The sequence below is a fragment of the Silurus aristotelis genome (genome assembly GCF_946808225.1).
Source record: "Silurus aristotelis genome assembly, chromosome: 5".
NCBI lineage: Eukaryota > Metazoa > Chordata > Actinopteri > Siluriformes > Siluridae > Silurus > Silurus aristotelis.
In genome coordinates this window covers 12,387,682-12,401,573 of record NC_139578.1, presented here as the reverse complement: position 1 = coordinate 12,401,573, position 13,892 = coordinate 12,387,682, and the positions used below count along the sequence as shown (strand labels likewise).

General features: G+C 37.6%; 2 protein-coding genes across 2 annotated transcripts; one reads left to right on the top strand and one right to left on the bottom strand.

The window, feature by feature from the left end:
- Nucleotides 1-3,866: 3,866 nt before the first annotated feature.
- Nucleotides 3,867-7,758, bottom strand: LOC310726695 (bolA-like protein 2). The gene is made up of 3 exons (XM_083542453.1): nt 7,509-7,758; nt 7,333-7,430; nt 3,867-4,150 (listed from the first exon to the last, which is right to left on the bottom strand). Exons 1-3 carry the CDS (start codon nt 7,569-7,571, stop codon nt 4,051-4,053), a joined length of 261 nt encoding a protein of 86 aa, XP_083398579.1. The 5' UTR covers nt 7,572-7,758; the 3' UTR covers nt 3,867-4,050.
- A 187-nt stretch (nt 7,759-7,945) lies between these two features.
- Nucleotides 7,946-11,698, top strand: slx1b (SLX1 homolog B, structure-specific endonuclease subunit). Its single transcript, XM_083542452.1, has 5 exons — nt 7,946-8,463; nt 9,499-9,550; nt 9,948-10,268; nt 11,036-11,251; nt 11,350-11,698. The coding sequence occupies exons 1-5, from the start codon at nt 8,291-8,293 to the stop codon at nt 11,377-11,379; spliced, it is 792 nt and encodes a 263-aa protein (XP_083398578.1). The 5' UTR covers nt 7,946-8,290; the 3' UTR covers nt 11,380-11,698.
- Nucleotides 11,699-13,892: the final 2,194 nt, after the last annotated feature.

The window sequence follows — 13,892 nt, the reverse complement described above, 5'->3', positions numbered from 1 at the left end:
TGACTAGATGTGAACCAGTTATCTTGTATGTGCAGATGTGTTTGTGGTGTTACACCCTGACTGTGACTGCTGTGACTGCAGTTTCTCATCATATTAAAGGCCTTCTAATCTGTAAATTTACGAGAAACTGTGAGGAGATCAGTTAGATGGTGTTGATTTGAAATTGTGGACTGTCATGTTCAAAAGGAAAAAAAATAAAATCAACTATTTTAATTCAAAAGGAGCACAAAATATATTTGCATTATGTAGGTTCTGCTAATTTGTGCAGTGGTGTCCATTGGTAGATTTAATAAACCCACACCCACAGTGTATGTTAAAATATATTTTAAATATACCTTTAAGTCAAGTGCATTCCATTGTTTCTTTTTCTTTTAGTATCGTTTTAAATTTAAAACAAGTGCATTTTTAAGAATTATATATGTATATGTTTCATTTTTTTCTATTTTAAAGAACGACAGTAATAATGATGTGCAACAGTATTTGCCCCTCTCTACTCGATGTAACATTAAAGTGAGACTATTATTTCTGCTGAGGAAGACACACAGAACCGCAGGTATTGAGCTCAAGGGTTTAATAGCAAATGACACCCCAACACAAACTCATCTGCACACACTTGTTCTTCACACGGCACTCATCTACATCTCTGAGTTTCTACTGTGTGAAAAGCATGAATAATTCAGTAAGGAATGATGCACTATAGCACATGTAATTAATTCAGACATGATCTACCACATAAGGGTGGCACAGTATATGTGCCAGCTCTAACTATCACTGTTTAAAATGGTGTTGTAAAAGTTAGATAGAGATTATGTTGGAACTGTACATTTTAGCACAGAACCTGTAAAGTTTTCCACAGAGACACAAACCAAAGCACTGTTTTGGAGCTTCAGAGGCTTGAAACCTTAGTATTTTATATAATATATGGACAAATGTTTGTGGACACCTGATAAATCGATTAATATGTTCTTAATGAACATCCCATTCCACATTTAGTCCCTATTTGCTGTCATAATAACCTCCATTCATCCACTAGATTTTGGAATGTGATTAAAGATATTTGTGCTTATTCAGCCATAAGGGTGTTAGTAAAATTAGTTATTACTGTAGACTGGGTGCAGTCAGCATTTTAATTCATTCCAAAGGTCTTAAATAGGGTTGAGGTCAAGATCTTCCACACCAAAACCATACATTTCATGTGTGCTTACCTGAATACTATGTGGTCATGGGAAAATTTTACAAAATGTTATGACATTGAAATTAACATGATATGATGAGGTGAAAACGATTTCATGTGATAAAATCCTGTGGAAATATAATGAATAAAAGCACATGCTATACATATTATAGCATATGCTATTCATGCTATACATATTATACATGCATATCATTTTTATTTGAAAGTGAATTTTTGTGTAGTAGTGTAGTAGTAGGAGTGTAGTAGCTGCACAAGCTACTACTCTCCTGGGCAAAACATTAAGGGCAAAATATTAAGCTTTTAATAGATATGAAATCAATTGAAATAAGTGAGCATGAAACATATAAACTGCTGTAGATCTCTCCCTCCTCTATCAATCCTGGTTCTTTTTATGAGTTTGTTATCAGGGCTACAACACGTGTGACACAACCAAACAGTGACTAATTATAAAAAGAAATTGTACACCGATAAATTTTTCTAGGTTTTGGGTGTCAATTTTCCATCAGACATTTTAATTATGATCATGATTTTACATTTGTTTTCAAGATGACTATGTATGTGCTTTTGTTTCTAGCTGTGGCAAAAGCAGATGAGCAAATTTTGGCTCAGGAGTGCATTTGTTTCATTCTTGCTCATTTCCTGACCAATCATTTGGGGTTTTTTTTCGTTTTTTTTTTTTTTGCTTACTAGTGTGGGCTGTTGCATATGGTTAACTGCTGCTATTGTAATGCTTCTTGTATGCACCAGTCAGGCCTTGCATCTTATCTTATATGACTGGTGCGCCAACCATTTACATCACCAAGTAGGTAGTGGTATGTGAGCAGACTATTAGATCAGTTACAAGTGACATGATTAAGGGCATTATTTAATGTATGTGAAAACAGCTTATTATTTTTGTAACATTAATCGCTGACACAGTGTCCGACCAGTCAAACAGTGTGTGTAAGTGTTTGCTAAAAAAAGAAAAATTAATTTGTTAATGACAATGTGTAATGTATGAATGAGGCAACACTGCTGAGGGGTGTGTTAATGGATTATAAATGATAAGTACTCTGTTGCTCACCACCATGCCTTTATGTATTTTTAATGATCACACTTGAGGGCAAAATAAACATTAAGCAAATAGGATGAGATTCATTCCACAATTCAGTATATCTAATTTTAAGGATTTTCTTTTTTTTCTTGGTAAATAAGATGCATTTTTTTAAAAATAGAGATTCCTGGAAAGATGTGAATTAATTAAGACTGTCTGTTTACCTCAACGGAATTAATAGTTAAATGACTGTAGTTTGCGTAGTGTGTAGAAAAACAGAGAGAATGAAAAATAGAGAAATGAATAGTTCATCTGTCTCTTGTCTTTTACCCATTTTATGTGATTTTGCACATGCACAGAGCTTATGACTCACAGTTGACATATGGTCTTGCATAGGCACTCTCTGCAAATGTCCCCAGTCTCTTTTTTTCTCATGCTGTGAGTTCATTTATAGGCATTTGGCTCATTGTGACATTCACCCATTGAAACCTGTTTACACGCTGGGTCGGAATGAGCCTGTTTACAAAAGCTGAAATGCTCTCAGTTATACCTGATTTGTCCGATTGATACTGAAGACTCTCGCATAAAAACACTTCACTTTCTTATATTTGAATGGGATGCAATGCAACCTTTGTCATTGTACTCTGTAACTTGTTTTGTCATTAGGATTCTTTTTGTTAGGTGTAAATGCTGATGAGGCAGCAGCTGTCTGAGTAGCTAATGGAAGACCGCATCGTTATGGTGTGTGCTGGGCAGCTGGACGTGCCGCCTTATTTTGTTTATACGGGTTAATTGTGTACCATAAAATTTTAAGAAGCCATGCAATCAATCTGCCTACTTTCTTCATTTCAGCCTTACAAGCAACTAATGAGGCATATGTTTTATAGCTTCCAAATGTTTATTGCATTCCCAATTTGGCTTGCATCTCTCAGAGTACAAAGAAGAATCCGTGCCACGTCTAAAAACAAAACACTCACGGGGAAACGGAACGCACACTGCATTTAAATTTTTTGATATGAGGACAATGTGCCACACCTAAAAGCAAACCCTTCGTTGCTTTGCTCTTGCATCATTTTATCTCATCAGTAAAAAACACTCAGCAGGGGTTTGCTTATTAAGAATTCAATGCTGATTGTGTGTCAGGAGTGAATATTGTCCACCATTAAAAAGCAATCCACACCACCAGCAGTGCATTTCACTGTACTGGCCAATTTATGTGAGATACAAGACACAATCCCCATTTATATAGTGCCATACAGAAAACTTTACACTCCAACATTCACTGAACGTGTGTGTATACGATCAGTAATATACAATCAGCAGGCGATTCCTTTTTTTGTTGTTGAAGATTATAAATGTGCAGCAGTGGCATACTTCCTTTCTATCACTAAGACCGAAGTCTGGTTTATAGCACACTGTAAATGTTTTGTACATAATTTAATTATTCTAAATAATCTAAATATTCATAATATAAGCTTTTTTGTTGCTTTTCTCCAGAAGCAGAAATGTAGGTTGACTGGTGAATCTAAACTGTGAGTTGTGGATAAGTGTGTGTGTGTGATGTAAATATTATTGCAAATTAAAATTTTGACCACAGAGATTATTAAAGTAAAAATAAAAGCCACACCACCACATCACTTCCAGGAAATAAATGATATGAAACCTTTATTTATTGTCAGTAAAACATTTCATTGAGGCTCACAGTAATGAAAGAGAGAGAGTGTATGCTGCAGTGATGAATTCTTTTCAGTGTTTAATTGAAAAAACATAGTCTAACTAATATTAGTGTGGGAAACAGACAAAAACACTGTATGTGTCTACATCATAGCTGTTTCTGCTTTTCCCATTGCTCTGGTGTTAAGGTCTTTTGCTCAAAGGCATGGATCTCCTTCAGCTCAGTAGCAAGGCAAGTGTTCACCATTCTGTTTTAAAACACAAACAAACAAATGCATGTGGTAATTTCATCATTGATTTCCCATTAATAACAACATGCACCTACAGTCAAGACCATTATTTTCCCAAAAGAATGAGCTCTTATGATCTCTGATCAGCCTGTTATCCCTGTACATCATTGTGGTCATGTTTTTCAAATCTGCTGTTAATGAGCTGGATGGCTAGTGGAATCGCATTTTTCTGTGACTCACTTCCTGTTGCTGTTTTGGGTCCAACATAGATACTGCTTTATAATCATAAAGACTCTGGCCCTTAAACTGAACAGCCTTTTAACACATTTAATACTGTTTGACTTTTTAATTGTGAAAGATTATATATATATATATATATATATATACAGTGAGGAAAATAAGTATTTGAACACCCTGCTATTTTGCAAGTTCTCCCACTTAGAAATCATGGAGGGGTCTAAAATTGTCATCGTAGGTGCATGTCCACTGTGAGAGACATAATAAAAAAAAAAAAAAAAAAACCCAGAAATCACAATATATGATTTTTAAACTATTTATTTGTATGATACAGCTGCAAATAAGTATTTGAACACCTGTCTATCAGCTAGAATTCTGACCCTAAAAGACCTGTTAGTCTGCCTTTAAAATGTCCACCTCCACTACATTTATTATCCTAAATTACATGCACCTGTTTGAGGTCGTTAGCTGCATAAAGACACCTGTCCACCCCATACAATCAGTAAGAATCCAACTACTAACATGGCCAAGACCAAAGAGCTGTCCAAAGACACTAGAGACAAAATTGTACACCTTCACAAGGCAGGAAAGGGCTACGGGGAAATTGCCAAGCAGCTTGGTGAAAAAAGGTCCACTGTTGGAGCAATCATTAGAAAATGGAAGAAGCTAAACATAACTGCCAATCTCCCTCGGACTGGGGCTCCATGCAAGATCTCACCTCGTGGGGTCTCAATGATCCTAAGGAAGGTGAGAAATCAGCCCAGAACTACACGGAAGAAGCTGGTCAATGACCTGAAAAGAGCTGGGACCACCGTTTCCAAGGTTACTGTTGGTAATACACTAAGATGTCATGGTTTGAAATCATGCATGGCACGGAAGGTTCCCCTGCTTAAACCAGCACATGTCCAGGCACGTCTTAAGTTTGCCAATGACCATTTGGATGATCCAGAGGAGTCATGGGAGAAAGTCATGTGGTCAGATGAGACCAAAGTAGAACTTTTGGGTCATAATTCCACTAAACGTGTTTGGAGGAAGAACAAAGATGAGTACCATCCCAAGAACACCATCCCTACTGGGAAGCATGGGGGTGGTAGCATCATGCTTTGGGGGTGTTTTTCTGCACATGGGACAGGGCGACTGCACTGTATTAAGTAGAGGATGACCGGGGCCATGTATTGCAAGATTTTGGGGAACAACCTCCTTCCCTCAGTTAGAGCATTGAAGATGGGTCGAGGCTGGGTCTTCCAACATGACAATGACCCGAAGCACACAGCTAAGATAACCAAGGAGTGGCTCTGTAAGAAGCATATCAAGGTTCTGGCATGGCCTAGCCAGTCTCCAGACCTAAACCCAATAGAGAATCTTTGGAGGGAGCTCAAACTCCATGTTTCTCAGCAACAGGCCAGAAACCTGACTGATCTAGAGAAGATCTGTGTGGAGGAGTGGTCCAAAATCCCTCCTGCAGTGTGTGCAAACCTGGTGAAAAACTACAGGAAACGTTTGACCTCTGTAATTGCAAACAAAGGCTACTGTACCAAATATTAACATTGACTTTCTCAGGTGTTCAAATACTTATTTGCAGCTGTATCATACAAATAAATAGTAAAAAAATCATACATTGTGATTTCTGGATTATTTTTTTAGATTATGTCTCTCACAGTGGACATGCACCTATGATGACAATTTCAGACCCCTCCATGATTTCTAAGTGGGAGAACTTGCAAAATAGCAGGGTGTTCAAATACTTATTTTCCTCACTGTATATATATATATATATATGTGATATAGAAATGTGTGTGTGTGTGTGTGTGTGTGTGTGTGTGTGTGTGTGTGTGTGTGTGTGTGTGTATAATCACTTGTCACACACATAAGGTTCCATTTTGAGTCTGGTTTTCTTCTGAGTTTCTTTTGAGTTTCTTCCTCATACCACCTCAGGGAGCTTGTTTTGCCAGAAGCCCCTGTGGCTTGCTCATTAGAGATCTAAATATAAACTTACATCTGGATTTCTGTACAGGGATTCATTATTTCAGGATTCATCATAGGATTAATTCAAAAGGTGTTACAGTTCTGGTAAGATCATAATTAAATACAAATAATTAATATGCAGTGCCTGGCAAAGGTTCAGAAACACAGAGTCGTTATCATTTTTGGGACATATGCATGTTTCTTTTGTTATATGCAACAAACTGGGTAAAAGGCAAAAACACACAAGAATTGAACAGTGATTGAAAGAAAGATCTGTGGACAGATGAGTCCAAATTTGAAATTTTTGCCTCTCACAGGAGAACTCATGTAAAATTGGAAACTCATGTAAGATGGAGAACAGAAGATGTAACCAGATTGCTTCACACACATGCAAACATGAAGGTGGACGCATAATGGTTTGGGGTTGTTTGGCAGCAGGAAAGGTTGGAAAACCTTCTTCTGGGTGAAAGGAATACTAAACCAACCAACCTACCATACCCTATTTCAGCACCACGCAATTCCGTCTGAACCTTGGTTAATTGGAACCGACTTCACTATACAACCAGACAATGAACTAAAGAATACGTCTAGGCTCTGTAATCGTTAGTCCGAAAACAAAAAAGTCAGCTAAAGATTTATCAATCATGCAATAAACTGCCCAGTCACCACACCGAAATCCTATTGAACTGCTCTGGGATAAACTGAATCACAAGGTCAGAAAGAAATCAAAGTATTTTAGCTGAACGATTGGAAAAACAAACTGTGTGGAAGCCAAGAGTGTGTACAGCTGTTATTCAAGCTAAAAAAGGGTTAAACATGTGTCTCTCAAAAACAATACAAGTCTAGGTGTTTCCAGACTCCTGAAAAGCTCTGTATGTGTACACCCATTCCCCCAAAACTCGTGGATACAATCAAAGCTTCAGTTCATCCAGCTGCTTCCTTAAACATCAGTAAAACATCTGTCAACATTGGAGTTCCCAAAGGTATAAATATTTTACCTGTGTCTTTGTAACAGTGGCTTTCCTTCAAACTGTGGCGACACTACAATCACCTTAAAACTTGTAGCACATCTGTTGGCAGATGTGTCCTCCACTTCCTGAAACAGAACCCAGGATGTGTAAGTACACAGCAATTGTTGGAGGAGACTTATAGATCTGGACTCATCACAACATACCACGTGTATTGCACCAATCTCTGCTATCAGTTTGTCCCGAATGTGATCAGTAGTAATTGCCATTTCTTTATACAATACCGACTGTGAACAAAGCACACGAATAATATACAGTGAATATAGCGATGGATTGAGTGAATGATCCAGGAACGCCCGGAAAAATTATCCGTATAAGTCGTATCCTAAACGACTTCCTGATTCCTTTTTAAGTGCACTACATAGGGGCTGAACTAATACTTTCTACGTTATATCCACTACCGCACTGATACGCACACATTTGAAACACACCAAGACCCCGCCCATTCGGCTTCTCACGGGCCAATCAGATCCTTCCATTTCTACACGTGAAGACCTGGGGTCCTTTAAAGAAATAGACGGTTATATATTTGTCTTACATAAAATAAGTATAAAGGAATTGCGTAAATTAAAAAAAAACGCGCGTGAAATTTTGAGTTAATGTTTTTGTTTTTTTGTGAGTGACTTAAATAGAAGTGACGGATTTATATTGTAAGTTTGTATTATTTTAATTTTAAAAATGGTCAGGCGGGATCTGAGGGTTACTATACACAGAAAAGATAAATGTTTTCAAACTAAAGGACTGGAACAAATGGAGTGATGTAATGTGAAGTGTTGAGCAGACAGGGGGTCGGTTTTTAATGTTTTATCTTGTAATGATCCGGGTATTTCAGGTTGCTGGGCTTCAGTTGTGTTTGTCATGATGGTACATTGTTTGTGCGGGAATCAGTGACAGTTGGACTTCAGTTTAAGGAGGTTGGTGTATCATAATGGTGGTGGAGGTGGAGAGTTTTTATGGCGTTTACATGCTGTACTGCACCAACCCCAAATTTAAAGGGCGTATTTACATCGGCTTCACCGTTAACCCCGAGCGGAGGATCGGGCAACACAACGCCGGGAGACACAAAGGAGGAGCCAAGAAAACCAGCGGAAGAGGACCGTGGTAAGCTTCACCTGGAGACAAGATCCTGTCCGTACATAACACCAAAAGTAGGAGTTTATTTATTTACAACCTGCTGTGAGTTTTATAAAGTGGTAATAGTGATCAAGTGGTGTGCTTTTAAGAGCTGTGATGTTCCGTGATTGGTTGCTAGGGACAATAGTGATCAGTGATTGGTTGTTAGGAACAGTGGTGATCAGTGATTGGTCATTAGGAACAATATTTATCAGTGATTGGATTATAGGGGCAATGATGAGCATAGATTGTGAGGAACAGTGGTGATCAGTGATTGATTGTTAGGAACAGTGGTGATCAGTGATTGGTCCTTAGGAACAATAATTATCAGTGATTGGATTTTAGGGGCAATGATGAGCAAAGATGGTGAGGAACAGTGGTGATCAGTGATTGGTTGTAAGGAACAGTGGTGATCAGTGATTGGTTGTAAGGAACAGTGGTGATCAGTGATTGGTCCTTAGGAACAATAGTTATCAGTGATTGGATTTTAAAGGCAATGATGAGCAAAGATGGTGAGGAACAGTGGTGATCAGTGATTGGCTTTTTGAGGCACTGGTGTTCAATGATTGGTTGTTAGGAACAATTGTGATCAGTGATTGGTCGTTGGGTACATTATTGATCATTGATTGAATGTTAGAATCAGACTTACAGTATTGTAAGATGGAAAGCCAATTAAAATTGCAGTACATGCACGTACATCAGCTCAAAGAGCAGCACTTAGACACTTATGACAATGAACGTTAAAATAACAAGAACACTACAGGGTTTATTGGTATGCCCATTGCGGCAAGGTGACACTACAGGATGTATATTTTACTGTAGCCACTTTATTGCTATGTACTGTGGATCCTCTACTCTGTACATCAATGGCAAAGGAAACATTGGTCAGATATAAACTGGGTGGTAGTTGTATGGTAGGTGTACCTGATAACATGTTCAATTAATATAGGTATAAGCAAGATTTATCTAATAAACTGGTGTATATTATGATGTACTAAAATGCTTTCCTGTGAATGACTGTAGGGAGATGGTACTCATCATCCATGGCTTTCCATCTGATATTGCTGCTCTAAGGGTAGGTGTGTGTCCATGCAGCACCCACACACTATTTTTTTGTCTCATAACTCCTTATTTCTACATTTTATAGTTTCTTATATTTAATTTTGAAACCAGTGGGTATTCAGCCTGAATTATTTCAGAATGTCATCCTTTTAAGATTGTGGTGTTAAATAATCTCTTCACAATTGTCAGCTGATCAATATTCACATTATACATTCTGTGTGGAACCCTGAATGAACCTGGAGAAGATTGGGGGTGGGGGATCTATAGCCAAACTATGTGATTACTACTTGTCTTCAATGTGACACTGTGAGAGAATCTTTTTAGGATAGTTTTCATTTGTGTGCATTTAAAAGCCATTAAACAGGGTTTTACTGTTTGCAACATTACATAAGTCCCTCTCTTTGCTGTAGTTTGAGTGGGCGTGGCAGCACCCGCACATCTCTCGCCGGCTCTCCCACGTGACCTGGCGCACACGGAAAGAGTCCAGCCTGCAGTTTCACTGGCGCGTGCTCTCCAACATGCTGCGGGTGGCGCCGTGGTATCGTCTTCCCCTCACTGTGCGTTGGCTGAGGCAAGAATACCACCTGGAGTTTGAGCCACAGCTGCAGCCGCCTCTGCACATTCCTTTGACATTCGGCTGTGTGCGGGCTAAGAAGAAACAACAGCAGGATGATAAGGAGCAAGTGGAGAGCCAGCTGGACCGGTGTCTACTGTGTAGAGCGATTGTAGAGGTATATTTGCACTCCCACTGCAACTTGTGGAATACCCCAATGGTGAAGTATTTCCTGTTGAAAGGCTGCTTATTAGCAGAGAATCAGATCTGTTTGGAAGAAAGGAACGAGGTTGTGTCCTTTGAATAACTTGTATTAACAAAAGGTTTCTTTAAGACCATGACGCCCCACGTAACTCAATAGCACAGTACCCAGGGCTACATACAGTGCAAATACATGACAGTGTTTTTAAATGCTTCTAAAGTTCTTACAATGTGCAAAATCTGTTTTCCCGATTTCTCAAAAAGTGAAATTACGTCACCAGATTAGTCATTACAGATTCCATATGTGACTGTAGATAACATAACACAAACACAAAAGGGTCAGATGACTTTACAGTTGTACAGTACAGTTTACTAAACTGGAAAGTAATACGATCTAAATAACGTGTGTTTTTGTGCCTTTATTGCCAGAGACATTACATTTTGGTTCTTTGTTAAGCTAACTCAATTCACAAGCAATCTATTTTATGGGTTTTAAACTAGGTTGTGGGTGTCTTCATTTATAGAGCAAAATATCAGTTGTGAAGAAAAGAAAGAAAGCCTTTATTTGTCATATTTTTTTCATGGCATATAACAGCTTTGTTTTGAAGCTGGGGTCCAGAATCAGATTGGGTCTTTCCCAAAGACGGCCCAACGATGTTTAGAACTATCCAGCTGAAGGAACTAGCCACATTTACTTGTTCTTAGAACTTAAACATTTACATTCAGCTTTTCCTTTTCTCTCAGACTTCAGATAGACTGTCCTGCTTCCATCCTTCCTGTAAGATGGCCTGTCATCTGACTTGTTTGGCGCAACACTTCTTAAAGTCAGACCCGGGTCACCTACTTCCTGTAGAGGGCAAGTGTCCCGGCTGCAATCACTCAGTGCTGTGGGGGAATTTAATTCGACACAAAAATGGCTGCTACGGAGACTTAGAAGAGATTACTACAAATTCTTCTCAGGTAACGATCCATCAGTTCTAGATGCAGTGCTGTGCGTTTCTTTATGCTTGTTTAAGCCTGATATACCATGACCATGTTATCTCCAATTCTTTATACAGAGTCATTGGGCTGATGAGTTGCAGATATGAATAAAATTGATGGTGACCTCAACTTTCATTATCGATGGACAAAACAAACGTTTTGACGTCAGATCTGCCTGAAATGAAAGGACATTTGATCATGACTTTACCAGAATTTGTGTGTTTCTCAATGCAAAATGTAGCTATTATTAAGTGTGTATATATTCCTTTTTAATGAATATGAAGACATGGATTTTATCTTTAGTGTTTTAAGCACAAAATAATGACCCCGATGTGAACAAATTTCTTTGAATGTTTTCAGGCGTACACTTGCTTTTTGTACTATTAAAATATTTTATTAATTAATAAAACAACGTATTTATATTCAGCAGTCTTTTGTCTAAATGTTTTATTTGGTTTCAGATTTTGTTTTCATATTTGCTTTCATATATACAACCCTAGTTCTAATAAAATTGGGACACTTTGTAAAATGTAAATAAAAAAACAAAATGCAATGATTTTGAAAATTTTATATTTGATTCACAATAGAACACAGCAAACATATCTAATGTTTTAACTTTGGAAATGTACCATTTTAAGGAAAAGAATTAGGCAATTTTGAATTTGATGGCAGCAACGTCTTCAAAATTTGGGACCGGGAAACAAAAGTCTGGAAAAAGTATGTGTTATTAAAATGAAATAGTTGGAGAAACATTTAGGAAATAAGTAGGTTGAAAGATGTCAGGTCAGTAAGATGATTAGGTATAAATAGTGTATTTTAGAGAGACAGATACTACCAGAAGTAAAGATGGGCAGAGCTTCAACAATTTGAAAGACTGTGTCAACAAATTGTGTAACAGTAATGAAACAGTTTATGTTCCTCAACATAAAATTGCAAAAAAGTTCAGTATCTCATCATTTACAGCAGCGGTCCCCAAACTTTTTTGCACCACGGATCGGTTTAATGTCAGACAATATTTTCACGGACCGGCCTTTAAGGTTTGGCGGATAAATATACAAACAAAATAAAATGATACGACCAGCATAAAAACTGGTATTTTCTAACTATAATAATAAACGTGAATCCACAGTGTTGTTTTTTTGTTCATTTTGCATGCTTGGGGGTTTGAATTTAGCAGTAATGTATTGTGTTAGCAGCCGGAGGAGCCCCTTCAAGAAGGTAGCGGATGGAGGTAAGACATATGACCGAGGGAAGCATCTTTACATGCATCAAGAGTGAGTCATAGACAGATGTGGTGGAGAGAATCTGGTAATTTTCCAAAATAAAACATCGTTCAGAATCAGATAATAAATAAAACAGAAATAATGTACGTCATGTATTCTTTCTGTGCTCATGTTAGTTCTCACTCTCCAGTGTTCTGTATTGTTTAAAGACTATAATCACACTCTTGATGTCACCCGAATGGGTTCCCCTTTTGAGTCGGGCTCCTCTCAAGGATTCTTCCTTATAACATCTAAGAGAGTTTTTCCTTGACACAGTCGCCATGGTTGCTCATCAAAGATAAATAGACATGGTTCACTTTAACTTTTAAATTCTGTAAAGTTGCTTTGAGACAGTGTCCGTTGTAAAAAGCGCTATAGAAATAAATTTGACTTGACTTCACAGTTTGCCCTGTGACCCACAAACGCTGGTAAAATCTCTATCATGCAGAGAAGACATGAGCCAGAAACGCCACCATCCTCTCTGGGCCAAAGCTCATTTTAAAATACTGAAGCAAATTGGAAAATTGTTCTTTGTTCCCACAAATCAAAATAAAAATTTATTTTTGGAAAACATTGCAAATTATTGCATTCTGTTTTTATTTACATTTTACATAGTGTTCCAACTTTCTTGGAATTGGGCTTGTACTTATTCATACTTGAGTCATATTTAGCTGCAGTGGGAATAAGGTTGGAGTCTGTTCATAATGACCAAATGGCCTAGAAAGAATGTGACCTTAGACACTGTAGTAACTCCCTTGAATGAGCTCATTGTCCTCTGTGTTATTCAAAAAACAGGCCATGGACACTGTGTCTCATTTGTGTCTCAAGTAGATATAATTCAGCTGAGCCTTCTATCTTATTTAGAGTAATTCCGCTTCTCTTTTGGCCGTTCTCATTTAAGTGTTGTATCTGTTCTTAAATACCTTAAAAGTAGCACAGAGCAATCTCAAGAAATGGAGTCAATACACGTGACCTGACTGAAAATGTGTCCACAACTACCAGATTTGTTGTAGCAGCTGTTGGAAACTTTTTTCAGTTAAGACCAGGAGACTTGAATATCTTCCAGCAGTAGTCTTTATTGCTGACGAGCCTACATGTCAGAGCGCACTGCTTCAGCGCTGGAGTCATCAAGTCCAACTTTAAGAGCTTAGCATAGTGGTTTAATACACATTTTATATATATATATATATATATATATATATATATATATATATATATATATATATATAATTATCAACTTTTTATTTGTAAATTATCAAAAATCAACTTTGTGGCTCACATATTTTTATTTTGTCGCATACTTTCTTATGCTTCTCTAAAAAGCTTATAAAAATCCATAGTGGTTTTTACACTTGTGG

What these genes read in the sequence shown, in the direction of transcription:
- LOC310726695 (XM_083542453.1), bottom strand. Translation starts at nt 7,571, where the DNA reads ATGGCAATTACTACTGATCACATTCGGGACAAACTGATAGCAGAGATT. An exon ending in AGATTGGTGCAATACACGTG is followed by an intron (nt 7,431 to 7,508) that starts GTATGTTGTGAT and finishes GTTCTGTTTCAG; the next exon opens with GAAGTGGAGGACACATCTGC. An exon ending in CCACTGTTACAAAGACACAG is followed by an intron (nt 4,151 to 7,332) that starts GTAAAATATTTA and finishes GTTTTAAAACAG; the next exon opens with AATGGTGAACACTTGCCTTG.
- slx1b (XM_083542452.1), top strand. Translation starts at nt 8,291, where the DNA reads ATGGTGGTGGAGGTGGAGAGTTTTTATGGCGTTTACATGCTGTACTGC. An exon ending in ACCAGCGGAAGAGGACCGTG is followed by an intron (nt 8,464 to 9,498) that starts GTAAGCTTCACC and finishes GAATGACTGTAG; the next exon opens with GGAGATGGTACTCATCATCC. An exon ending in TGTGTAGAGCGATTGTAGAG is followed by an intron (nt 10,269 to 11,035) that starts GTATATTTGCAC and finishes CTTTTCTCTCAG; the next exon opens with ACTTCAGATAGACTGTCCTG.